A 25,739-nucleotide genomic window follows, 5' to 3' on the forward strand; every position below is an offset into this window, starting at 1 on the left:
CACCTTTAACACATTTATTATGAAATATACAAAGTAGGAATACATTTTAAGGCACAGAATGGCTTTGTGTTTGTATTTTACCGTATTAGATTAATACAGCCACCTTGTCATTCATCGAAAGGTAACGCATAAGTAAATCCTTCATCATTCACAACAACAAAAATAAAACAATATTTTTTCAGCTTGTTTAAGCACACCTCTCTACTCTGAACATTTGGGGGGCAAAGTTATACATTCAGCTTTATATAATAACAGTATTTCTTCAATGTATTAAGAACATATATTTTCATCGCTGATAGACAGTGCATGAAACTTAATGTAATAGCAGAAAATATAATTTTGTTAATATTCTACATCTTTCCCTTGATGTCACTGTAAAAACAAAGAGGCATTAGATTTCATCCCTACATCAAATCAGCCTGCCAGGTTTTCAGCGCTGTGGGGCATATCTTCACCTTAAAACAAGTGTAATTGATATGGACCTATGCATTTAAATCCAGACTTTGATGCTCAAACTAAAGGAGGTGATCCACAATGAAAGGAGGAGGGAATACACTGTTTGGCCATTTCCGCACGAATGCGGAAACGGCCGGGTCGGCGTTTCCGACGCCGACCCGACGATAATGGGATTGTCCGCACGGCCGGTCCTGGAAAAAGCTGGGCTCCGCAGCGCCGGCGCCCGGCCGACCCGACATGTCCCCAAGCCTCCGGCACGTCGCCAAGGCCTGGGGACACGCCCCCCTGGCCCTGCGCGCCTGCTCCAGCGTCGCAGGGCAGGGGGCGTGTCCCCAGGCCTCGGCGACGCGCCGGAGGCCTGAAAGGATTTAAAGGTAAGTGCTGGAATGTGGGGAGGCGTCGTCACCGAAGCGCGCTGCCGTTCGCTTCGGCGCAGTGGCCGAGGCGGCGTTTCCCTAACAAGAGCGCTTCCCTAAGCAGCTCTGGGGAAACGACTGCTTTGCGGCGGTCCGAGGCGGCCTTGAGGGCAAAGCGCGAAAGCTCGCTTTATGCAGCTGCTCGCCTTACTGTAGTAATGAATAAAGCGGCCTGGGGGAGACAGTGTTTTGCTTTTGTCTCCAGGCCGTATACATTAAATGTCTTCCGATCGATGAAGCGGCCTTTTCCTATATTAATTCATGAGCCAAGTAGAAACAGAACCCTCACCCTAACTCCTTCTTTATGAGTCCCATTTCACACATCCCTGCAATGGCACAGCAGACTCCCAAAAGTGCCTTGAAGTAGCATGGGTTAATCTGCAACACTACAGAAATGTATGCATTGTTTATAATGTTGCTCCACATGGAACATCCCATGGTTGCACCTTTACTGAACACCACTGAAACTGCCTAGAACCATGCCATATGACAGAGATTGAGAACTGTGGTAAACATGTTGCAGGTTGTTGGCAGAGACTAACAACGTACAACATACTACAGTGGGTTTCAGCAGCAACTATGATGCTGCAGAGATACATGAATCTACACAGAAGGGCATTTTGCTGTTCATTTCTATGGATCTCATGCATCAAACACAACTGACAGTGTTTTTAATTACAAATTAAAATCATAATTTATGTGTGTGTGTATAGTTTCTCGTTCTAGTTCTCAAAAAACATAGAAATAAACTGTTCATTAAAAATAAAACCAGCTATGCTGAAGAAAAAAAAAATCAGCCATCCACTCAGATTTAAGGATAAAAATTAATCATTCAGTAGTCATCTTGAACATTCCCAAAACCTGAAGAAAGTTTCAGCTTCTGGCATTTAGCTGCTTTCATTTTAATTTGTTTTTTTTAAAATTAGCAAGCTTGAAGAGCTATAATTCTTTAGATTCAGAAATGGAAGCATGTCTCCTTTTTAACTGAATCCAGACACTGCTGTTTGGACGAAGAATAAGTTCTGTGGAAGGTTCAATATCTCCATAATTCTGTGGGGTTTCCACCCAGAAGTTCCGCAGGATGGTGGCTAAAACAGTCTTTTCTTCCATCTGTGCAAAGCGCTGACCTGAGAACAAATTGCAAGAAATGCTAGTTCACCGTGCTAATACTCAATCACTGGTATACATCATGGATTATATCACGGATTCCCAGAATGGTACTTGTGGGTGCCATTGAGCCTACGGACACCTTTTCTAGTGCCCGCCAAGTATTTTTAAGAAGTGAGTGGGGGCAGGTAGGGCTTTTGTCCAGCAAGGTTTCTGACTTGGATGTGCAGATTTTTCAAATGTTGCTTTGGCATCAGTTGCTACCTCAGCACAAGGACCTATAATTGTGTTACTAAAGTTAAACTGTGGTAATCATTTTTGGCTGACTCCGCCTCCTGTAGCAACCATACTCTAGCATGCTGTGCTCTACAGAGCCTTTTATGGGAAGGCATTTCCAAAAAAAAAACCCAGGTGTTTTCAGGCCTTGTTCCGAGTACCATGACACAATCTGTTTTTTAAAAAGGATCTTGCACACTAAATGAACCACAGTGTCATGCATATATCAGTGGCGTAGGAGGTTAAGAGCTTAACCTCCTACGCAACAGTGGCGTAGGAGGTTAAGATCTCGTGTATCTAATCTGGAGGAACCGGGTTTGATTCCCAGCTCTGCCGCCTGAGCTGTGGAGGCTTATCTGGGGAATTCAGATTAGCCTGTACACTCCCACACATGCCAGCTGGGTGACCTTGGGCTACTCACAGCTTCTTGGAGCTCTCTCAGCCCCACCTACCTCACAGGGGGGAGGGGGGAAGGGCAAGGAGATTGTAAGCCCCTTTGAGTCTCCTGCAGGAGAGAAAGGGGGGATATAAATCCAAACTCTTCTTCTTCTTCATACATACCAATGCAGTTTCTGGGCCCCGCAGAGAAAGGCAAGTATGCAAATGGATGCCGCCCAGATGAGTTCTCTATGGAAAACCGCTCTGGTTGGAATTTTTCAGGCTCTGGGAAGAATTCAGGATCTCGGTGCAGTGCACAAGGAGAAATGACAATATCTGTCCCCTTTGGTATCTTAAATCCTCCTGTTGAAGAAGGATTACCATTCAGGGAAGCAGCTCCTCACAGGATGAACTGAATTAGCTTATACCCATAGTGCAGCAATCCACTTACTAATATAGCAGGATTCAACTAATGTACGACCAAAATATGGAACGGAAGGGAACATGCGGAGGGCTTCTTTTATAACACATTCCAGATAGTGTAGTTTCTTCAAATCGTCTGAGGTGATGTGACGGTTAGAGTCACCTAGTAAGGCAAACAAAGGGAGTGAGAGATATGCAACCACTACGATCAACAGATGATTGTATCCAGACTGCGTTTTCCACCAGCAGAACAGAGCTTTCCTGACTCTCCCTCTCCAATGCAGGATCCAAATCAACAAATCCATTGATTTCTGCTTCTGGAGAACAGGGGGACCCTTGTGAATGATGAAGAAGGTCAACAGCAGAGGGAAGGGGGAACTGGACAAAACAGGCTCTCTGTTTTGGTCAGCAGAAAATTTAGCCTGGATCAGACCCTAAATATATACCCTGAAATGAAATACTGGTCATTTCCCCACTGAGAAATGAAAGGCTTCTCCCTCTCCACTGCAGCATGTGCCTAGTGAAGACCTCAATGTCTATTGCAGTTTCGAGCAATGCAACGATCACTCCCCACGATCACGGGATCCAACGCTGCTCTGTTCATCCTGATTGACTGTTGTGCTGGGTTGGGGCGGGAATTTTTAAAAAACTTTTTTTTTGCACAGCTACATCACCACGCGCATGCATTGATAGGACGGTAGCTGTTTTTCGCACTAAACTATGTTTATGTGCAGCTTCGTCACTCTTTACCCATGCAGCTGCACTGGCCCGAAAGTTTAATTTTAATTTATAGACGGCACAGAAATCACATTCCTCACAGCCACGTTTCAAAGTAGCCCTATCGGCATGAAACAAAAAAAGGCTGTGCATGCATCACGCACAACCTACTGCGCTCTGATTGGCTGGAAGGCTTCACATCACTCCCAATGGCTGGAAAACAAACCTACATTCAACCCCTCCACACACCCCCCCCCCACATTGATCCAACTTCAGCGTGTGTTCTTTAAAAAGGTGCACTTCTATGCAGGTTCTTAAAAAACACGTGATAAGGGGGAGAGGGAGTGCCATAACCGGGATAAATCCGTGTTCGGCAGTTAAGCAGTGGGGAATTCTTGCTGAAACCTTGATATTTCGCATGAGTATCACACGATTAATTGACAGTGGGGAATTGACCACTGATAGTTATTTTAAACAAGGTTCTTATTTTTAACAAGAGAGGAAAGCCTTCATGGGTCAATTCCAAATAGGCATGATTGATTTCTCCAATTATTAAGAAGCCTGAATAGACATATGTTGAGTGGTCAAGCAGCACCACAATACTCCTTTCATCTTGAAAAAGAACTACTGCACTGAATCTGAGAAAGCCACAGAACGAAGAGCTGCTGTCCCACATTCAGAACCGTTCCTTGCAAGCAGGAGGAATTTCAAAACTGAAACCACCTTTTCACTCAACGGTGTTCTCAGCCAACAGAAGATTTTTGGGGGGAATTTTTGTTCTAAGCAAGCAATTGGATGCAAAACTTCCAATAGTTAGCCACTCCCTTCTCTTCTGGATTTCATGACTATTGAATTGCATCTCCCAGTGTACTGCTATTTCTGTTCCTCAGACAGCTTTCTCCAACGTATTTTGCACATGGGGGACAATTTTGTCTGGCTTCCCTGTTGCTGCTGGCACAGGGCAGCAGAGATGGGGCTTCTACATGGTAGAATTTCCTGCCCCAGTCATCAGCAATGGCCACTCCCCCAATCCATGGGGCCTTTTTTAGTTCTCAACAGTATCAAACCCAGAGCACATAACCCATGTGAGGAAGGTCTAAGGTTGTCTGTTTGGCAACAGCTGGGTCACAGACTCTGTGGTAAGTTTTGTTTTCATTTTCCAGCCAACATTCATACCATTCATTTCTTTAGTTTGGCAGGGTGTGTAGAAAATACTGACTTTTATTTAAGAACGTGCCAAACACGAACAAAAACACTTTCAGAACCAAAATCCTTTCACAACTGAAGTCTGTTAACCACTATCTCAATTTCCCAGAATGCCACATAATTCAGTCTTAAAAGAGTAGCATATAAACAATAAAAAATAAGGCTTATATCAATTATTATTACCTGTCAAACCTGAACTCGTTTCACTAAACTGTAATCCAAATGCATAAGTGGCAAATGTCTATTTGTTTTAAGCCCATACCTCTTCTTCTCCAAGGCCATCACAGTCACCCAAAGCTTTGAGGCCACCATATGTAGAACACCATGTGGCCTTTAGACAGCAAGAGCATTCTGTCAGCCCTTCAGTATAATGGTAAGTCGGCCTAGGAAAGGCTGTGGTCCAGACTGTCACCCTTTATTTCATTCCATGTTCTTTATGGGGAGGGTAGGAGCGCAGGGGATGAGAAATATACTTTTGTGTGGAAACAGTGTTCAAACAATACAGAACAAAGGCATATGAAGACAAACACACTGAACAAGAAGTACCAGAGCTGGAAGACCACCAGCTTAAGGTTGCCAGCTCCAAAATGGGAAATTCCTGGACATTTTGAAGCTGGTACAAGGGAACTGACCTTTTGTAGTCTATCAGTTGTAATTCTGGGAGATCTCCAGATCCCATCTGGAGGCTGGCAACCCAAGCCTACCAGAGTGAGCGCACTGGGAGCCTTCATTTGTCGCATTCAGGGAAGTGCGTAAAACAGTTTTATTCCACAGGGCATTTGGTGGAGGGCAGTTTGAATGGATTTGCCTGAATGTTAAATTGCACCTACAGTCAAACCTCGGTCTTCGTTGCCCTCGGAGATCGATGGTTTTGGTCTTCACCGGTCGCCCCCAGCTGTTTGGTCGCCTCGGAGATCAGTGGTCGCCTCGGCTTCTGTGGCGACTTTTGAATATCTCTGGTGCAGCGTTTGCATTGCGCATGTGCAAACGACGTTGCACATCGGCAAAAGGCACACCTAAGAGTACACTGTTTTTGGTTTTCGCCCATCGCTGGACAGATTAGTGGCGAAAACAGAGGTTTGACTGTATACGATACCGGTTTTTTACTACTTTTTAACTGTGTATTGTTCTTAATTTATTGCTAGAGGCTTATGATGTTTTTGCTGCTTAGTTAGTGACCATGTGTCTGCGGAAATAAAGTGCAGAATAAATATTTTTAAATAATGAATATGCAAAGCCAGTGTAAGCCACTCCCCACAAGACTGCATCTGGATATCACTTTATATCTCACTGTTTCAAGCTGATACTGACATGCCCAGGAGAGAGAGAAACTTACCAAAAACTTCATCCAGTTCATGGTGAATTTTTCTTTGCACTTCTGGGTGGCATGCAATTGAGTAGATAGACCAGGTCAAGGCAGCAGCAGTAGTATCATGGCCCTAGGAGGGCAGATTTTTACTAGCATGAATATAATATTCTAAGGCACCTTTTAAAGGAGTTTGATATTTTCAAATGCTGGTAGTTGCCTACATTTCAACAAAAAATGTTGACACATTCTCATGAGTTTCTCTAGTGTGTAAAAATACACACTAGAGCTAAGGAGGGTTAAAAGGGAGCAATTGTTTAGATTTCCATAGACACTTCGCTCGGTCCAAATCAGAAATCTAAATGGCAGCTTTACTTCTAGAATCTCATAGTTCATCCATCCAGTCCAGCCACAATTGACTGGAAAAAATTAAGCAGAAGCTTAATTTTCATAAACAGCTCTAGAAAGAGTATGCAGTTCTAAAAAGAGCTTATTTTTGCTTGGACAATGGCCAGTATTTTTATATAAAAGAGTGACTCAGGAAGAAAGTGCAGAATAGGAAGAAGCAAGCATGGGAAGAAACAATAGTGGTATAATTTTTAAAAAGAAGCTCGTGTCCCTTGAAGCCACAAAACCCTTGAAAAGTCAGTGCAAGTCAGAGTAGACCACGCTAACCATGCATGATCAACTTCTAACAGCACGCAGGAGCTTCAGGTGTATGTGCGTTTAAAGGACAAGAATTTCAATTGATAGATATATATTTATCATGACAATGTAATATGTTCTTCCTGTAATTTCCAGCGACATGTCTAAATTGAGTTGCTTTTTGCCATGTAAATGTATGTACATTAATTGCAAAGAAGTTAACAGAGGTGCAGTGGGCCAATTAGGAACAGAATCTGAGGTACATCTTTCCTGATTTCTCCATCTTAGCCCTGGCCTTTCATCAAAATCTAGAACAAATCATGAATGTGATGCTCTCTCTCAACACAACCTGGATTACATGTAAAACATGACTCCATAAATATCACTTTGTCCTCCTGGGCAAGTGGGTAGATTATAAATGTAATAAATATGAACAGTCCAGAATTGGTTTCCATATTTACATCTTTTAGGAATAGGTTTGCAGTCTGAGGGCACTCTGGATCCAGGCCTGGGTGTCCTCTGTAGGCCTGAACAAAGACATGCAATGTCTTTGCCCAGCATTTTATGCAGTATGCCCACTAAAGGTTGAATCCCCTACCTCAAACATGAATGTGTCCACTTCCTCTTGAATGTCCCGATGGCTGAACTTCTTCCCATCATCGTCAGTGGCATTAAGAAGGATATCAAGGAAAGCTCTCCGTACTTTCCACCCATCTAACTCTTCAGTGGTAACTGTATCATTTTGATGTCGCTCCTTAATTTCTAGTTCTTGAGCTCTTTCTGCAATAACCTTCAATATGTATAAAAAATCAAATCTCAGGTTATATAATTCAAGGTGTACTCCGTGAAATGCCATAAATAATTAGCTATTGCGCTCTATGTATGGTACTCTGGATGTCATGCTGTGGCAAAGATATATGAGATTTATCCTTAGAGATGTGCAGAAAGAAAGTTACTTCAGATGTGAATGAAAACCATCAAAGGTGGAAGAAGATTGAGAGAAGGAAAAAAGGGACCCAAGGAACTTGAAGAACCACCTCTCCCTACATAAATCATAAGGTTGAAAGGGGCCATACAGTTCGTATACATTCTGTTCCACATGAAGATGTTAGTTTTAAAATCTGAAATATAACTATTTGTATAAAATAATGATCAAAGCAGCCCATGCAACAACAGCTTTAGGCTGGAAAGAAAAGAAAAAATGGACAATCCAGAAATGGTTGGAATATATCTAGGAACAAGTGACACTGGACATTTTCGATATAAAAACAAAAAATAAACTGTGGCAAGATCAACAGCGAAATTTTGAAGATATGGGCAATATATGCGGACTGGATGAAAGAAGCTGGAGTCAATGAGGAGATATGGGAGAAAAGATTACAAAGAATGAACTTACTGCTGTTTGATAAAATTATGAAGAAAATACGGGGGGGAGTGGGAAAAGGGGAAAATGTATTGTTTGAAAACGAATGAAGAAGAATATTAATATAAAATGGAATATTCAAATGATACAATAAAAAAGTGAAATATTTAAAAAAAGTTTTTAAATCTGCTCCAATGTCTTCCCTGGAACGGAAGTCAGACGGACTGGCCTGTAGTTTGCTGGGTCATCCCTCCTCCCATCTTCAAAAGATGGGACAAAATTTGTGCTCCTCCAATCTTGTGGCAGATCAGCTGTTCTCCAGGAGGTCTTGAAGATGATGGACAATGGCACTGCAAGTTTTCTAGAAAGTTCTTTAAGCCCTCTCATGTGCATACTATCTGGATGGGGGAATTTCTCCAATTTCACCCAATAATGGACTTATAGCCTGTGCACACTTACCTAAGAGTAAGAACCTAATTCTGACAAACAGCTATTTAACTGGAAACATCTAGATAATAACTCTTTAGCACCTCAAGTAGTACTTTCAGCTGATCCAGACCACACTTCTACCCTGGATACAACCATCAACTGGAAATCAGTTTTGAAAATCTGACATTCAAGTCAGCTACTGACCCTATACCATTTCAACATACGCTAATAATAATGGGATTCTTTTAACACAGCAACCAGAGTTCTATAGCAAGTCAGAGTTCTATAGTGGTTAGAACTCCGGCTTTGGATCTGGGAGACTCGCCATTAAATTCAGGTAGAAGCCAAAAGATGCCTTTGTTTAATTTAATCTACCTTGTCGGTCTGTTTCGAGATGAAATGAGATATCCCATGTGTGTTCCCTTCAGCTCCACAGGGGAAGAAGAAGATTCAAATAATGATGTGGCTGGCCTCCACCCGGGCCAGGGCTTTTACAGCCCTGGCCCCTGCCTGGTGGAACACTCTTCCTCCAGCTGTCCGGGCCCTGCGGGATCTTGGTGAGTTCCGCAAAGCCTTTGAGATGGAGTTGTTCCACTGGGCTTTTGGAGTGTCCAGCCGCTGATAAGTGCCCCCTTTATCCTCCTGTGCTCGGGTCCCTTACCATCTATGGGACCCACTTTTTATTTCTTCCTCTTGGGGGGGTTTTAATGTGGGTTTCTTGTGGATGCTGTTTTATTATATCGAATAAATAAATAAATAAATAATAAATAAATAAATAAATAAATAAATAAATATGATATACAAACTGAATATGGTCACAAACAAGCAAATCTGGCAGAACTTTCACAGTTAATCTCGACAGGAAGACTCTGATATTTCTGATCCTATATGAAGGAAAAATTCAGCAGCTTACACTATCAGTAAAACTGTGAAGGATCTTCAGCCTTCTGTGATGCTCTCTTCCTTCTCTGAACAGGAGATACAAACGATCATGCCAAAGCCAGGGACTTTTTATTCTGTGATCAATCAAATCACCCATCCTAGGGTAACACAAAAAACATTAAGATGTATTTTGTTCTATATATGGATTCTAAAGAACAAGGATTTCTTGGCAATGAGCTGAACAGAGGATCATGTAAAAAAGTCTTACATGGGCAATGGAAACAAATGGCTCCAGTTTAAACACTTGAAAGGGACCATGGCTAAAACAATATGCTAAAATAGCAAAACAAACTCCCCTCCACAGCAAACAGATCCCACTAGGCAGATTCTGCTCAGCCTGAAAAGCTAGAAATTGCCTGGACTTCTGAGATGTAAAATTTATAGAAATATTGAAGATGGGGGGGGGGATGTTTTTCCTGGGGAAAAAACCATAACACTTGGGGAGAAACTGAAACATATAAAATACATGCTTTCCTATCAAACCTAAACTTCTTTTACTGATTTAATAATATAAAATGCACCAGTTTAAACATAGGCAGATTCTGCATGGGCCAAAAACAGCAGTGTGAAAACCGTGTAAACCCTTTTACACCATTTTAAAACATTTTACACCGTTTTCATACCTCTGTTTTTGGCCCATGCGGAATCCGCCTTAGCTTATAAAATGACACTATTTGGCATATTTCCGGAATTTTAACGTATAAATGTCTTTTTTTCTAAAATAAGAGTTGCGAGTATACCCAATAACTTGAGAATGAATTGCAAACTGCTGCTCCTTATGTGGCACTAGCACATATCTTTGAAGTAAAAAGTAGAAAATAAATTCAGCACTACACAAAATAATGTATAATATTTGTCTAGAAACTGTCTTATACTGTTATCTCTGGTAGGACTACCATAATATTTGGATGAAGAAGAAGAGTTTGGATTTATACCCCACCTTTCTGTCCTGTAAGGAGACTCAAGGTGGCTGACAAGCTCCTTTCCCTTCCCACAACAGACACCTTGTGAGGTAGGTGGGGCTGAGAGAGTTCCAAAGAACTGTGACTAGCCCAAGGTCACCCAGCAGGAATGTAGGAGTGCGGAAACACATATGGTTCACCAGATAAGCCTCTGCCACTCAGGTGGAGGAGTGGGGAATCAAACCCGGTTTTCCAGATTAGAGTCCACCTGCTCTTAACCACTACACCATGCTGGATATTATGTTAAACTTTATAACACTAAAAACACGGAATTCTTCAATAATATATTATCCATACATTATATACCAATTATTGTCCAAATTTTACATAAAACAAAGGCCGTTTCCGCACGGGTGAAATATGACGTCGTGGAAACGATAAAAGAACCGCCATAGCGAGAGCGTTCGCACGCGCAGCGGCAGAGGTGCGCATTCGCGCCGTCGCGGAAACGCTAAACCGGCGCGAAGGCGCCCGGTAGATTCGCGGAAAACGCTTTAAACCACTCTTTTCCCCTGTAGACGCGATCGATCGCGGCACTTTCGTCTGCGAACAGCCGCAAGGGAGCCGTCTTCAAAAAACAATGGCGACCGCCGAAGACGTGACCAAGCTGGCCTTCAAATCTTTTTTCCCCCACACACACACACGCTTTGTCCCTGGTGCTTTCCACCCATGGGCCAAGCACCTTTTCCCAGACCCATGCACTGGGACCCCGACAGTAGCTGGGAGGGGAGGCACTCGACGAAGATGGGGGACGGGCAGGACATCGGGGGCAGTGTTCCACGTTGTCCATCGCGCTGCTGCGTGAAACTATGGTATGACGTGCCGAACCTGCACTGCTTCGCAAGGCCGCAGAGGCTTAACGTCGCCAGACGCCGCTTCCAACAGCCGCTTCAGTAAAGCGAACGATGCCACATTTCTGCGGGGCTGCGGACGCTCGCAGCTCCGCCTGTCTGTGTGAACGCTTTTTTTCGTATGCGTCGCAATTTGCGACGTCATCGCGTCGCTGCTTTTGGCCGTGCGGAAACGGCCAAAAATTATTTAAAATTTGTTTACAGCATACACTGAAATTATCATTATCGAATGCTGTCATCTGACGTATGTAAAAATATCCATACAATGCATTCTGATTAAAAGCTGTTCTTCATTTCACTCATTCCAAGTGGAAAATCAGGTCATTTTAACCTCCATAAATTTTAACCTCCATAAATAAATTTCAAAAGATACAAACAGACTCAGTTCTAATGAAAAACTGATTTCAATTCAATCAACCAAAATGTCCTACCATATGGAAATTCATAGTGATGAAAGGCTCGATTATGTTGCCAATATTTTCATGACCTTTTCTTATACAAGGCCACCCTGATTCACTAGTTCCCAAAAAAATATAAAAGCTCCAGAGCACACAAGAAGTCCCAGGGTTGTTTGAACTCCCCCTCTCACTTACATAAAGAACAGGCTCTTTACATTCAAAAATGGAGGCATCTCTTTGGTTGAAAAAAAAAAGCAATGTAGGCACATTCAATTTATTCACCAGGCGAACCCTAGCAAAACAAAAAGGTGTTCTCTTGCACAGCCCATATCCATTTCAACAGAGCTTCCTGCCACGTGACTTCCTATAAGCTTGTGCACTACTTCTGTCAGTTTATCCACTATAATTGTAAAATTTCTCAACTTAGTTCAAGGTCAGTGCACAGATAAATTGGTGGCGGTTGCTTGAAAGCAATTCCAACAGCAGCTGTCATAGCATGTGGATCTGGCAACTCCTGTTTGACACACACACAAAGAACAAAATGTGCCTTGATCCCAGTGGAATTTTTGATCTTGGTTCCCTGTAAATAGCGTATCCCAACACCAGGTCACAAAGCAGAAACTTCCCTGTCATATTTAAATAGGAAACTGCTTGCAAGAATCCCAAACCTAATGCTTATTTGAGTGCATGGAATGCAAAGCTCTTCGATTCCAAACTCCAGTTGGCAACCCAATAGTGAAAGCATTGGGTAGGAAGAAGCTTGCTGATCAGTAACTTGTGAGGAGGGAGTGAAGGGTATTGCCACCAGAGGGAGAGATAGCTTGCAGTATGAACCAAACAAGGCAACAGTTACAAAAGACAAACACTTTATTTGTGGTATAAAAAATGGCCATTGCCATAAATTTATTGGCTTGACAGAATAGCGAGCGTAAGGCGCAGCATGTGGTCTGATCCTTGTGGTGGGCAGCCCAGAAGGCTGTCCCCCAAACCCGGGATTCCTCAAACCCGCGTGTTTGAGGAAATGAAATTGGCAGCAATGAGGGGGAAATATCAGATGGGTGGTAGACCGCTGCCTAAAAATTTTCCCCATTCGCTGTGGGGCGCAAGCCAGCTCAGCCCACGTTTGGGTGGTAAGAGCCCTGGCTTGCTCCACCCCAAACCCCACAGGGAGGTTCCCAAAATGGTTAGCAGGCAGCTAACCTGGCCAAGGATCAGTCCCACATGCGCAAACCGCCGCAAAGCTCTTCGATTCCAAACTCCAGTTGGCAACCCAATAGTGAAAGAGATGGGTAGGAAGAAGCTTGCTGATCAGTAACTTGTGAGGAGGGAGGGAAGGGTATTCAGGTTTGACAACATCTACACCAGCGGTTCTCAACCTGTAGGTCACGACCCCTGGGGGGGTCAAACAACCCTTTCACGGGGTTCCCTAAGACTCTCTGCATCAGTGTTCTCCATCTGTAAAATGAATAAATGTTAGGGTTGGGGGTCCCCACAACATGAGGAACTGTATTGAAGGGTCGCGGCATTAGGAAGGTTGAGAACCACTGCTCTACGCCTTTTCCTTTCCAAGTGGCTCTCTAGGTTGATCGGGGCTTGTATTCTGACAATAAAGATATGGAAAAGAAGTTTCTATCAATTCTTCCCTGCCATTCTACATGAGGGTTCACTGACCCCTCAGGAACAACAATTTCAACAGACTGAGTCAGATGCAGAAGGAGGAAGAAAGTCCTGCTCTTCATAGTACAAAGACCAACCATTTCAGTGGACCAAATAATCACATTTCCACTTACGTGAGGACAGATTTAACATATTCTGAGTCCTTATTACTCTGAGCACCTATTTTCTTTCCCATAGCTGTTTCTGGAAATAGAAAAGAAAGAGAACTTAGCAAAATAATCACCTACTTTTGCATGTAGATGTAGGATCTTTATTTTATTTATTTTATTAAATTTATATCCCGCCCTATCCCCATAAGACTCACTTTTTAAGTGAATGCTTCTTTTTCTAACTACTGGTTAAACTGCAGAAACCTTTATATATGCACGTACCCTGGGATTTGCCAGCCTACTGTTTCCACATCCTTATCAGAACATATTCAATTCTTCCCCCATCCCCAGATAAGATTCAAAATTCCTTTTTTGCACCAGGGACAAAAGGAATCAGCAATTCACTGAAAAGAAGTTTTTAAAAATAGTTAAATATGGTAGTAGGCAACAAAATAGGTAACAAAAGGTGATGAATATTATAATATGTATAGCAATGAGCTAGCTGGCATAAAAGTGGAAATGTTTTAAGATTTTTATTTATCACAACACTTTCACAGCAACTAATAAAAGTTCATCAGGATTTACCACAGATAATATCAAGTGTGCACAGAGATATGAATAATGAGCAGTCAAACGGCTCTTTGTCCACATGTTTTTCAAGTTTCTTAACAAGGATATTGGCTTGTTCATTCATCACTTCTAAGAAGTCTGTTAAGATGCTAAAATGGAAGGTTGGCGTTAACATCTTTCTTCTGGTCCGCCATTTTCTTCCAGAACTGTAAAACAGAGATTTTAAAATGATCGCTGAGACTGGAAGCCCTGGTAATGTTTAGTGTCACAAAATACATGTGGTCTCTTCACAATGAACCTAAGGAATTCCCATCAGTCACATTATTTTGAAGCCTCTTACACCAACTTGATAACCCAAGGAACTCCCATTTATTGGACTGATAAGCAGAAAACATTCCCTTGGAAGCTCATATCTATCTGACCTCTAACCTATTTATCGCTCCAGCTTCCAGACCAGAACATCCAGTCCAAAGATCAGTGTCCTGGCTTTCAACTCAATATCAGATGCCCCCTATCTTTTTTCACTCACGTACTCCCTGGCAATTCATTTCTCCGAAACTGTACCCACCCCACCCCCAGCGATGGGATTCAAATAATTTAACAACCAGTTCCGGAGATAGGATTCAAATAATTTAACAACCGGTTGTTTACAAGCACCATTTTAACAAACAGTTCTGCTGAAGTGGTGTGAACCTGCTGAATCCCACCACTGCCACCCCCCATATTAGCAAAATGTTTGTAATTAATATAGCTGCTGTTATTTCAAATGTATATGTTCTAACTGCAAATAAATGGTCCAACAGTGGGATTAAAAGCAATGGAGAAGATGAACAACAGTCCGTATTTATTTACACTCTTATGGTCTGGATGTTCTGCCTCTACTGAAACACCCCAACTTCCAATTAGCCTTTTTTGTTGCTGCATCACAGTGGATGCTCACATTCAAATTACTGTCCAACCATACCTCAAGATCTTGTTCACACACACTGCCACTCAGTAGTGCATCTCCCATCAAGAGAGAAAGAGGGGTTAAGTACACCTAATATATATTCACAGAACACATATTTGTGTTGCCTTTCATACATTACAAAATGCTACAAATCCCAACAGCTCACAACCATTCTATCCCATATTCCCCTCCATCACCACCACAAAACAAAGCCTTTGGCTGAAAATTGAGCTTGGCTTACTACCAGGCCAGTGGCTGTGACTTGAAGGAAGCGGGGACAGGCCCAGAAGAGCATTTTTTCTCTGGCCTTGTCCCCACCCTCAGTCTCCTCCCAGCTGCTGCTGGCCTAAAAGGAAGCTAATCTTAATTGTAAAGCAACCACGTCCTCTTTTTCTGGTGGTGGCAGCCACTAAAAGAATTTTTCCAATGTACCCCCCAATGCTCTGCATCGTAACCAATGCCCTATATCTTTTACTTACTTTGTGTGAATAGGCTCCCTCCATGTGATCTGGACTGGGGATGGGGGGCAGAACAGAATACAAGGGCAGAACAGAATACAAGCACCTTTTGCAGGAGAGCTCATCCAAGGACTAGCAGACAGGGGTGGCCAACCTATGGCGCTCCAGACATTCATGGACTAGCAGGGGCTGATGGGAATTGTAGTCCATGAATGTCTGGAGCGCCATAGGTTGGCCACCCCAGTAATAAAAGAACTGGTGGAAATTGATGCAATTTTTTAAACAAACATGGACCATTTCTGCACGGGCATAATACAGCGACCCAGGGATGGCAAAAACCCCGTCCCTGGGCTGCTGTTCACACAGGAGGCGCTGGCCACCCGGGAACGGCGTGAAGCCACCCTTGTTAACCTCGCTAAACAAGTGAGGTTTTTCCAAAGCATCGTCTTCCCGTCGGCGCAGTGCGAACAGCACCAGCGGGAAGACGCTGCTTTCCCCCTCCCCTCCACTCACCGCCCCGTCCAGTGTCGCTCTGGAGGGCCAATACAGCAGAGGTCCCCATTTCCATGCTTAACGCCCTCCGTAACCCCTGCCCTTCAGGAGCACTTTGCCTGTGATGGGGACAGTGCAGTGGAGGGGCGACTCCAGGAGGTAGCTCCGTGATGGAGCCTCACCCTCCCTCTTGAATGACGAGGAGAAAGTTGGGGCCACTTTCGCCCGACGTACTAGCATCGCGAAGCGGTATCTCCTCGAAAGCCTCCACTGGCATGATTCATGCCGGTGGAGGTGCGTTTCCGCCCGTGTGCGGAAAGGGCCATAATGTTGAATTTTAAACTGTAGCTTTTTCAAACATTCCTGATAACAGGGAGAGATTTTACATGCATGTGTTTCCTACTCATGTAGGCCCTACACTCATGATCTGGCAATCCTATGTAGGCAAGAAGAATGTCCAGCCCATTCATGTTCACTCCTCCTCTACTGGCACTGATTTCAACGTATACAATGTAATGTGTGGAGGAGTTCTGGATGATTCAACTGGAATATGGTCTGAAAAGAGCATTTGATAGCTGTCAAAGTTCAAGTTATATATAACTTTACCTTGTAAGAAGTCCCGTTCCCAGCCAAGGGTGGAGAAACTTGTAAAAATAGGGTTTCTCGATATGCTTTGAGCTGTTCAAAACCACCTGCCAGTAGATGAAAATAAAATAACATCTGAGCATAGCAAAAATTACCCATTTTCTCCCTATCCATTCCATTTTGCTTTAAAAGCTTACTATCTAAACAAGCTATATTTTGAGTTGAATGTTAATCATTGAGATTAGAAGTCCATTAATGCTCTAGAATGGCGTCAGTAATTTGCCAAAGGAAAAATACAGAGCTATATTATTTAGCAAACCTTTATACAGAGCTATATTATTTAGCAAATTATTTAGCAAAAGGAAAAATACAGAGCTATATTATTTATGCAAAGGGTCCTAATTTTTCTGAACCTGTGGGCACTTTGGAATTCTGAGTGTGGTTGTTGCCACAAAATGGCTATCACATCTTACTTTTAATCATACCACAAAAATACAGGGGCTTGTCCCCAGGCTTCTGCGACGAGCTGGAAGCCAGGAGATAGGAGTTCGGCGACGGCACAGCCTGTGCAAAGGCTGCACCGCTGCCTGCCGAACTCTTGGGACCGTCCATGTGAACAGGCATTGTTTATGTCGACGCACCCCCGCACTGTTGCGGTGCAGAAAGGGCCTGTACTGAATTTCCGGGGGTGGGGGGTGGGGGGTGGGGTTGTAAATTAAACCTCCCCTGAAATAATGAGGTCTTTCTCAGGTTTTTTGGGGTGATTTGAATCCCCACCACTAGTGCTCCATTGCAAAAATCCTTCATAACATAACAAAATCACAGTAAATCACAGATGTACTTGACTCATGATTTGTGACCCACTAAACAAATGCAAGCAAGATCTCGGACTTGCCATAAGTTAAAGAAGCCTTCCTTCTCAGTTGAAAAATCAGCTCAGTTGAAAAATCAGTCTCATACAAATTTCAGTTTTTTAAAGTGGCACTTTTTCATCCAACTTACCTGGATGATGCCCAGACAAACTGAATGAGACAGACATAATTTGTATATAAAGATACTGGAAGATTCACTTTTGTACAAAATATTAAACTGGGGAAAAATAAACATAATTTGCCAAAAACTGTTTCCTCAGAGTTGAAGTAACTTGAAAAAGTAGCTGGTACTAATACCACACAAATGTTGCTTCTATTATTTTTTTCTAGAGGAGCAGCCCAACTACTTGAAATTTATCTTTAGTTGAACCAGTTACTGACCTCAACATAACATCCAGGCAATTTACACTACTTTGCCACCTTTTGTGGTGTGCGCATTTTTATGTGTATATTAACAGAAATGTTAAGCATGCTCATAAAAGCATGTAAAATGTCATACAGTTGCACTCATCAAAAAGCCAAGATTGGTTGCAGCTCTCCACATATAACAGTGGGAACACTTTGTGGGAAATCCATGCTTACTTCTACGCAATATGTGAAGTGGCCATTAACAACCTGAAAACCAAAATTTTAGAAATCATAGCTGTTTAATGCAATATCAGAGGCTCACCTGTGTTGTGATATTTCTGTTCTTCACATAACCATTGTTGTAATCCTAAATACTTTCAAAAGGCTTTGTTCTAAGTAAAGATATTTAGGACCACACTGCAAACATATTAAGGACTGACAAAGAAATTCACCTCTATGCTTTCTGCATGAAACAAGAGCAGAATTGGCAATGGTCCTATCCACAACTTCAGTAGTGGTATATCACAAAATCTGTCACGATAAAACAATATTTGCTTGAAGAAAGCTGGAAAACAAATGTCATTTGAGTAAGTTCAAATGAGAAATTCAGTGACCTCAAAACCACCCCTTTGTCAAAATGCTTATGAATACAGCATATATCTGAACATACAATCTCTATGTAGTTCAATGATCACACAGCAGGAGGACAGCCTAATACCCACTCCTAGACTGCAGTCTGAAAATCTAAACTAACTGTAGATATTTTCAACTCCTCTTCCAGATGAAGACATAATGCATACCAATCATTCATAAAGAATAGCATAATAACACGGATCGATGTATATCTATCAGACTTTAGTCACATAACTAGCCACTTTTACAGTGGCTGCATTCAAATGTCATGTTTATTCAAAAGGCATTTGAAAATTCTGAGGTTCCATTCCAAGGAGTCATGTGTGACTTACGTTACCTCTCAAGTATATACTTTGCTACCTGTCTGTAGCCCTATGCAGACACTTACTAGTGAGTACAAAGAAATATTTGCAGGGCGGGATCAGGATCATATTTGCTAGGCCTCTGGGTAAATATGTGATTTCAAACTGTTTCTTTTTTGTAAGCTGTTTTAGTTCCATCCTAGGAGAAAAATTTGATACAGGGATACCTGGAACAGAGAAGGCCTTGCTCCTCATGTTGACTTGTCTGTCTATTTAATTAAATAATTAAACAAACAGACAAGTCAGCATGAGGAGCAAAGCTTGCACAGAAAGATCCCAAGATTTGTGGAATATTCTGCTCAAAAAGGATTCACTTTCATTTTTACAGCTTGCCTCTCCCTCCTCACACTTAGCTCCTTGTGCAGACCTACTCAACTCCAAACAATCTTCTGTTCATTTAGTTTCTTGAAACTTAGCACTTAAGAGGCAACAGGTTGATTTTGTGCACATAGATTTGCAAAGGAAGAATGGGATTAAGGTCTTTCACAACTCTGTATGTTTATTTCATTATTTTTTCTGTGAAGGAGACATGTTATGTCTGCAGACACCAATTCACAGTTTTGAGAACTGTAAAACCAAGCATGAATAATAATACCTTCCAAATGGAAATGATCTGACAGAAACCTCTGGAAGAGCATGACACTGTGAATCAATTTATAAAATTTAGCAAAAAAAACAACACTGCATGAATATACAGTGTTATGATACATAATTAAAAATAAATCCTTATTTCATGATGGATAACCTTTGGACTGTAATTTATCTTAAACAGAAAACTGTTTAAACTATCCTTAGATAGATTTTCTTTTCCTCAACAGGCCTTTTTTAAAAAAAATCGAATTTAAATAAAAAGTCAAATTTAAATTTTTAAAATCTATTTTTTAAAACTTTTGATTTCTTAAAAAAAACATTGATTTCTATCCACCACACTTTCCAGGGTCCACCACTGGATAGAGGGGCTGACATTCATCATTATGGTTGTTGCTAGGCACCTGGAGCTTCTGAATTTCACCTGGGACCCAGGACAGGCGTGTATGGAGAGGCTGCATTCTCTTGCCCTGGCAGCCACGCCCCTCTCCCAGCTCTACTGCAGGAAGAATTGGCATTGGGGTATGGACATACCCACCAGCATGGCTGACTTGTGGTTCAGCAGGGTCAATGTTGACTGCCGAACTACGGTACACATCACTAGCTCCCTTCCTTTCTGGTCTCTGTGCACCCTTGGTGCCTCAAGTTCAGCACATTGGACAGGGGTGCCACCTACACATCTCTCAGGGGTTCTGGCATTTAAAGCTGCCCTTGCTCCTTTTCACCAGGCCTGTTTTTGCTCAAATGAAGGGGGTTGATGGTTTACTTGCTGGATGTTCATGTCCAGGGGGAGCCCTGGACATGGAAGGTGTGGGGCTTGGGGAAGAGGAATTAGGGAAAGCCTTTATGGACACAAGGTTCCCCCCAACATTTCCGTAATACCCCAGGTTGCAGTCCTCTGCTGTATGGACAGGGGGTCCCAATGGGGGGCATGCATCCCAGTTTTGTCCCTTTAAGAGGGCATGTAGTGTGGTCAGTCACTGGCACCTCATGTGCCTGGACACACACTTCCCAATCCCTGGGTTCATTTCAGTGGGCCTCGGCCCTCTTTTATCTGACTCATCAATCACTGCTAATGTCTTGGGACTATTCCAACCCCTTAAAGATGTTGATCCAGCAATCTCTCTGTAACTTCTAATGGCTTCTTCTTGCACTTTGTAGTCTAGATTGTGTAAATTCTATTTTGTGTATTTATTACAGTGGGGGTGTTTACTCCATTCACACTGCTTGAACTAAGTTCTCTTTTGATCAGATGTTGTTTTAAAGTGTCCTCGCCTTCCCTTACCGGTCTGCTGTCTGAAGCTTTTAAGAAAATGCATTAGCCTCCTGGATGTACTCTTCATGCATCTAGCGAAATGAGCTTCGGCTCACAAAAGCTTGTATGTATGTTGCTAAGCAGCCACTGGACTTATTCCTGGGAATTAGGTAAGCATGCTTTTATCTATCTGCCTAACTCTCAAGATACCTGCATGGAGCATTGCTTTCCTTTCCCTCAAGTGACTACTCTGTTCTTTGTTTTGAAACTGTTCCAATCCCCTACAGAGATCTTCATGTAACTACAGGGTAACTTCCATTAGCACAGAAAGCCTAATGGATTACTATCCCAGTTTTGCAGATGGAGGAAAACAACTGGATTAAGAATAGCCAGATAGTCTGAGATCTAAATGAGATTTAACTCACAACTTCCTGTGTCATTCTCTTAATCACTGGTCACACCCCATCATAGTATCAGTATCTGCAGATGTTTCACAACAGGCATGGTACAGACATAAACAACTGAGGCCGCAAGCCTATTTGGGAATATTCCTCATTAAACACAATTTGGCTTCATTCTGCATAAACACGCATAGGATCAGGCTCAACAAAGAGCCCTTTTCCATGTGATTAAGCTGTGGAGGGTGGCAAATATCCTTAAGGCAAGACATTTTGGGATGGGGCAGGGCAAACAAGACAAAACCAAACTTCACACTTTGGAGAAGCACTTACACCAGTCCCTTTACTACCCAGCCAGCCAGATACCAAGGGACAAGCCTCTTGACCTCCTGAGACTAAGATCAAGAAAGACACCCTTGTAAGGTAGATCACTTACAAGTTTCAGAAAGCAGTTATTCTGTTAGCTGTAGCCAATGAAGGCCAAAGTACTGGATTCAGATTGAGGCCTGCTGGATTCGATAATAAAAATAAAATAAAGCTAAAAGTCTAACCAAGCATTGATTCAATATTTCCAGATGTTATCAAAAGAACTGAGTTTCAAAGTCCAGAGTATAAGACAGTTTCCAGTCAGTATGACCTACCCAGATCAAAACAGACCTCACATGCTTCCTGTTCCTGTCAGCCAGTAGTAGTTAAGTGGTATAGTAGTTAAGAGCAGCACACTCTAATCTGGAGAACTGGGTTTGATTCCAAACATGCCTGGTGGCCTTTAATCTGGAGAATTGGGTTTGATTCCCCACCTCTCCACATGAGCAGCAAAACTCTTATATGAAGAATTGGGTTTAATTCACATGAAAATTGCTGTGTGTCCTTGGGCTAGTCACAGTTCTCTGGGAACTCTCTCAGCCCCACCTACCTCACAAGGTGTTTGTTGTGGGGAGAGGGAGGGAAAGGAGTTTGTAAGCCCCTTTGAGAGTCCTTAAAGGAGAGAAGGGCAGGTTACAAATCTAAACTCTTCTCCTGTTTCCTCTGTTGTTCCAACTCACCTGAAATTGACCTTATCACTCTCATTTTCAGATGTTGCAGAACTTTTCAGAATCTTGAAGCCACAGAATCTTGAAGGTGGCTAAACCTAATGAGAGGCAGTTTTCCTCCATTCTCTGCGGCCTATGTTTATGACTAGACTGAAGGACTGTAATCTAATAGTTAAAAACAGAGATTCTTAGCTTTTCAAGGTTACACTGTTGGATGAAATAGAGCTGTTTTTCCACTGGTTTGCATCATTGTATTACCTAACAGGAGCCAACTAAGCACAATTTACCAGATATGCCTGCAGGCAAAGAAAACAGTCTATTTATCTAAACCCAAAGTTCAAGGACCATAAAAAGGAATCTTTAGAAGTAGCAGTTTTCCAGTACTGTACTGGAAGGCCCCAGGGGTGCATATGTATGTTGAGGAAGGGATTGCAAGTCTAAATATCCCTCCCACAAATAAAATAAAAACCATCCTGCCATATAAAATCCTTCTTCCTGATGAAGGGTGTTTCCCCACTTACCACAACCCCACTATGCCGCGCGCCCAGGCGTCCTCACGACCCCGCGCTCTGTGCGGGGTCATCAAAAGGCGCTGTTTACAAGAGAGCCAGGGATGCTGTGCGCCGAGGGGGCGCGACAGTGGCAGCGTCGGGGCGGCTGCGTTGTCACCGCCCCAGTAGTGGGGAGTGCCAGGGGACCCCGCACTACTTGAGGAGAGTAGCGCGGGGCTTAAGGTATGTGGGGAAAGGCCCTAAGTTAGTTCTGAGCACACAGAGAAGCATGTGTGTGTGTTTTACCACAGATGAGAGACATACAGTTAAGGAGCCCTTCTAAACTACAATCCAATAAAAAACTTTACCACTGGTGTATATGCTTGTTAATGGCTGCAGAGAGTGTTTAAAGGGCTAGCCACTGTACAGATTATAAAGTACAACAGCACCTTACCAAAAATGTGTAGTTTCTAATTAGTTTGGACACCATATTTCACCCACCAGAACTTTGAGAGTATGATGGGGGAGCAGGGCGGAGGGACAGTAAAGGATGTTAGAATCTACACATTTTGGGGTATGGTCCTGTTGTAATCTTTGATCTGAGAGCCCTGTGGTAATCATGAAAGTCTGCAAATTTCTTCCATTCAACAACAGCCACCCCACAAAGCCAGTGTTGTATAGTGGCTAGAATTTCAGACTAGGATCTGGGGGCTCAAGTTCAAATTTCCTCTTGCACCAACAAAACTCACTAGATGACTTTGGGCCTATTACATGACCAGTTTAACCCACCTCACAGTACTTGTAGTGAAAATAAAACGGAGTGGAGAATGATGTAAGCTGTTCTGGTTCCCCACCGGGGAGAAAGTAAATAATGAAGTAATGATGAACTATATGAAGTAAATAAATACGTGTAGCTGAAGATGGGAGAGCAGATAAAGGGTAGGTAGGTTGGTTGGTAGCTAGGAAGGAGTGAGGGAAACTTGAGGATATGTTAGCTTCCAGGGGGAGGGAAAGAGGAAATAGTGTAGGGATGGGGACTAAAGGAAAAACGAGCTGCCCCTCAAGCCCTTGCAGATCCCCCATCTTTCAACTGGGCAAGGCCTGCACATCACCACAAAACTCAGTCCATCTTGGCATCAGGGACCACACAATTGGCTGCTGAGTGGGAAGGGTTTTCTAGGAAAGGGAAAAAATAGTTTTCAGGGAAAGGGAAAAAAATAGTGGAGGAGGGGAATCAGATGCCCCCCACAAGTCCTTGCAGGTCCCATACTTATTAAATTATCATGAAAATCTAGAGATGCCAGCACCACTGGGGAAATTAATTAAAAATTGGGGGAGAGGGGTTTCTTGCCCCTAAGAATACATAAATTTATTTATTTTATTTTATTTATTTTTTAAACTTTTATACCGCCCCATCCCCGGAGGGCTCTGGGCGGTGTACAGCAGAAATAAAACAATATAGGCAGTTAAAACATTTAAAAGCAGCGATGACCATAACAACGTTCCTAATAAATATGTAATAAATTACAGTAAATAAATAGCGTTCAGTGATCTACTGTTGTAATTCCCTTCCTTTTCCCAAAGGGGGGGAGAAAGGCGTCCGACATTCTAATCTAAAAATTCCCTCCCCTCTCTAAAAAGAGGGGGATGGCGAGTCTGAGATGACAATTGGCCCAGGTGTCGGGCCGAGCCGGGGGCGGGGGCACCATCAACGGCCGGTTCCTCCGAAGGCCCGGCGGAACAACTCCGTCTTACAGGCCCTGCGGAACTCACCCAGGTCCGCAGGGCCCGGACAGCTGGAGGAAGAGTGTTCCACCAGGCCGGGGCCAGAGCCGTAAAGGCTCTGGCCCGTGTGGAGGCCAGCCGTATCATCGAGGGGCCAGGGACCACCAGTAAATTGGCCTCAACCGATCGGAGAGGCCGTGCAGGGACGTATGGGGTGATGCGGTCTCGAAGATACGATGGTCCCAGGCTGCGTAGGGCCTTAAAGGTCAATACCAGCACCTTGAAGATGATCCTAGCACCTTAAAGGTCAATACCAGCACCTTGAAAATCAACCTACACTAAGCCTCCAGGGTGTTGGGTGGCTGTCCAGAAGCTTTTTCACCTTGCTGTCTGTCTGATCCTTTTAACTGATACCTTGTGTATGCAAAACAGATGCTCAGCATCAGAGCTACAGACTCCAACAGCAGTAAGAATGACAAGGAACCTTATCTTCTGGAGAAATGCTCTTTTCACCTCTCACAATAAAATGATGCATTTGGAGCATCAGGATACTTTTCATATACGAAATAATCAATGCATAAGGAGCTCCAGATCAGATTTCTTATTCTTTGCAAATCCGCGTGAAACTGCATTTTTTCCTCTTTTCCACTCAATGCAGAAGTACATATTCCAGAGTTTGCAAGGGGGTCACTCTCTAGCCTTTATTGGCATACACTCTCTTTAAGTCAATTTAAAGCAGTCCCTTGAATCCTGGATGGGAAAGAAAAGCGGGTGCATCAGAAAAGCGGGTGCATCAGATGCCATCTCCTAAGAGAGAGAGAGAGAGAGAGAGAGAGAAGCACCTAGCCGCCTTTACCTGCCCCGTCGCGTTCAAACAGTGGGACGTTGCCCAGGAGCGGGTAGCAGGGGCTGATCCCCGGGATGAGCCGCAGCTCCCGCCATGACCGAAAGAAGTCCAAAAGCAAACGGGAAGAGGAGGCAGCCAGCAGCGTGGCCAGCAAGGCGACCGCCGCCGCCCCCCAGTAGAAGAGCCGGCCGTCCACCTCGATCCTCTGCAAAAGCTCCATGTCCAGCGCGGAGCCAAAACAGAGTGGGGCCGCGCCCCGGGGGGAGCGAAGGTTTTTGCCGCTGGAGAGGAGGAGCCCGGAGGGCAGGAAGGGAGGCGAGGCCAGGGCCGAGCCAAAGCCGGAGGAGGAGGGGGGGGGGGCACAGGAGCCTAGGTTGGTCTCCTGGAGGCAACTTGCAGGGGAACCCACCGAGAAGCCTTCCTAGACCCAGTCGGCTATTTATTTTGCTACAGGAGGGCAAAGAAATGCAACCATCTCTATCCAAGTCCAT

The 25,739-nt window shown here is 43.4% G+C and overlaps 1 protein-coding gene across 3 annotated transcripts; it reads right to left on the minus strand.

The window, feature by feature from the left end:
- Positions 1 to 1,119: 1,119 nt before the first annotated feature.
- On the minus strand, positions 1,120 to 25,739 carry LOC125440340 (cytochrome P450 4V2). Of its 3 annotated transcripts, none has more exons than XM_048510117.1 (11): positions 25,658 to 25,739; positions 18,368 to 18,480; positions 16,717 to 16,802; positions 14,227 to 14,417; positions 13,666 to 13,735; positions 9,636 to 9,762; positions 7,529 to 7,720; positions 6,316 to 6,418; positions 3,085 to 3,219; positions 2,817 to 2,996; positions 1,120 to 1,999 (listed from the first exon to the last, which is right to left on the minus strand). In XM_048510117.1, the coding sequence occupies exons 1-11, from the start codon at positions 25,737 to 25,739 to the stop codon at positions 1,812 to 1,814; spliced, it is 1,467 nt and encodes a 488-aa protein (XP_048366074.1). In that variant the 3' UTR covers positions 1,120 to 1,811. The 3 variants fall into 3 exon arrangements, with proteins under 3 accessions (XP_048366074.1, XP_048366073.1, XP_048366075.1); XM_048510116.1 differs by lacking the exon at positions 25,658 to 25,739 and adding an exon at positions 25,258 to 25,564; XM_048510118.1 differs by lacking the exons at positions 2,817 to 2,996; positions 25,658 to 25,739 and adding an exon at positions 25,258 to 25,572.

The sequence above is a fragment of the Sphaerodactylus townsendi genome, linkage group LG10 (genome assembly GCF_021028975.2).
Source record: "Sphaerodactylus townsendi isolate TG3544 linkage group LG10, MPM_Stown_v2.3, whole genome shotgun sequence".
Lineage (NCBI taxonomy): Eukaryota > Metazoa > Chordata > Lepidosauria > Squamata > Sphaerodactylidae > Sphaerodactylus > Sphaerodactylus townsendi.

Excerpts from the sequence above, each read along its gene's own strand:
- LOC125440340 (XM_048510116.1), bottom strand. The coding sequence starts at position 25,468 with ATGGAGCTTTTGCAGAGGATCGAGGTGGACGGCCGGCTCTTCTACTGG. Across the intron at positions 7,721-9,635 it reads TTCACAGTTTTACTGATAGT|GTTATTGCAGAAAGAGCTCA; the intron begins GTAAGCTGCTGA and ends TACATATTGAAG. Across the intron at positions 6,419-7,528 it reads TGGACACATTCATGTTTGAG|GGCCATGATACTACTGCTGC; the intron begins GTAGGGGATTCA and ends CTGCCCTCCTAG.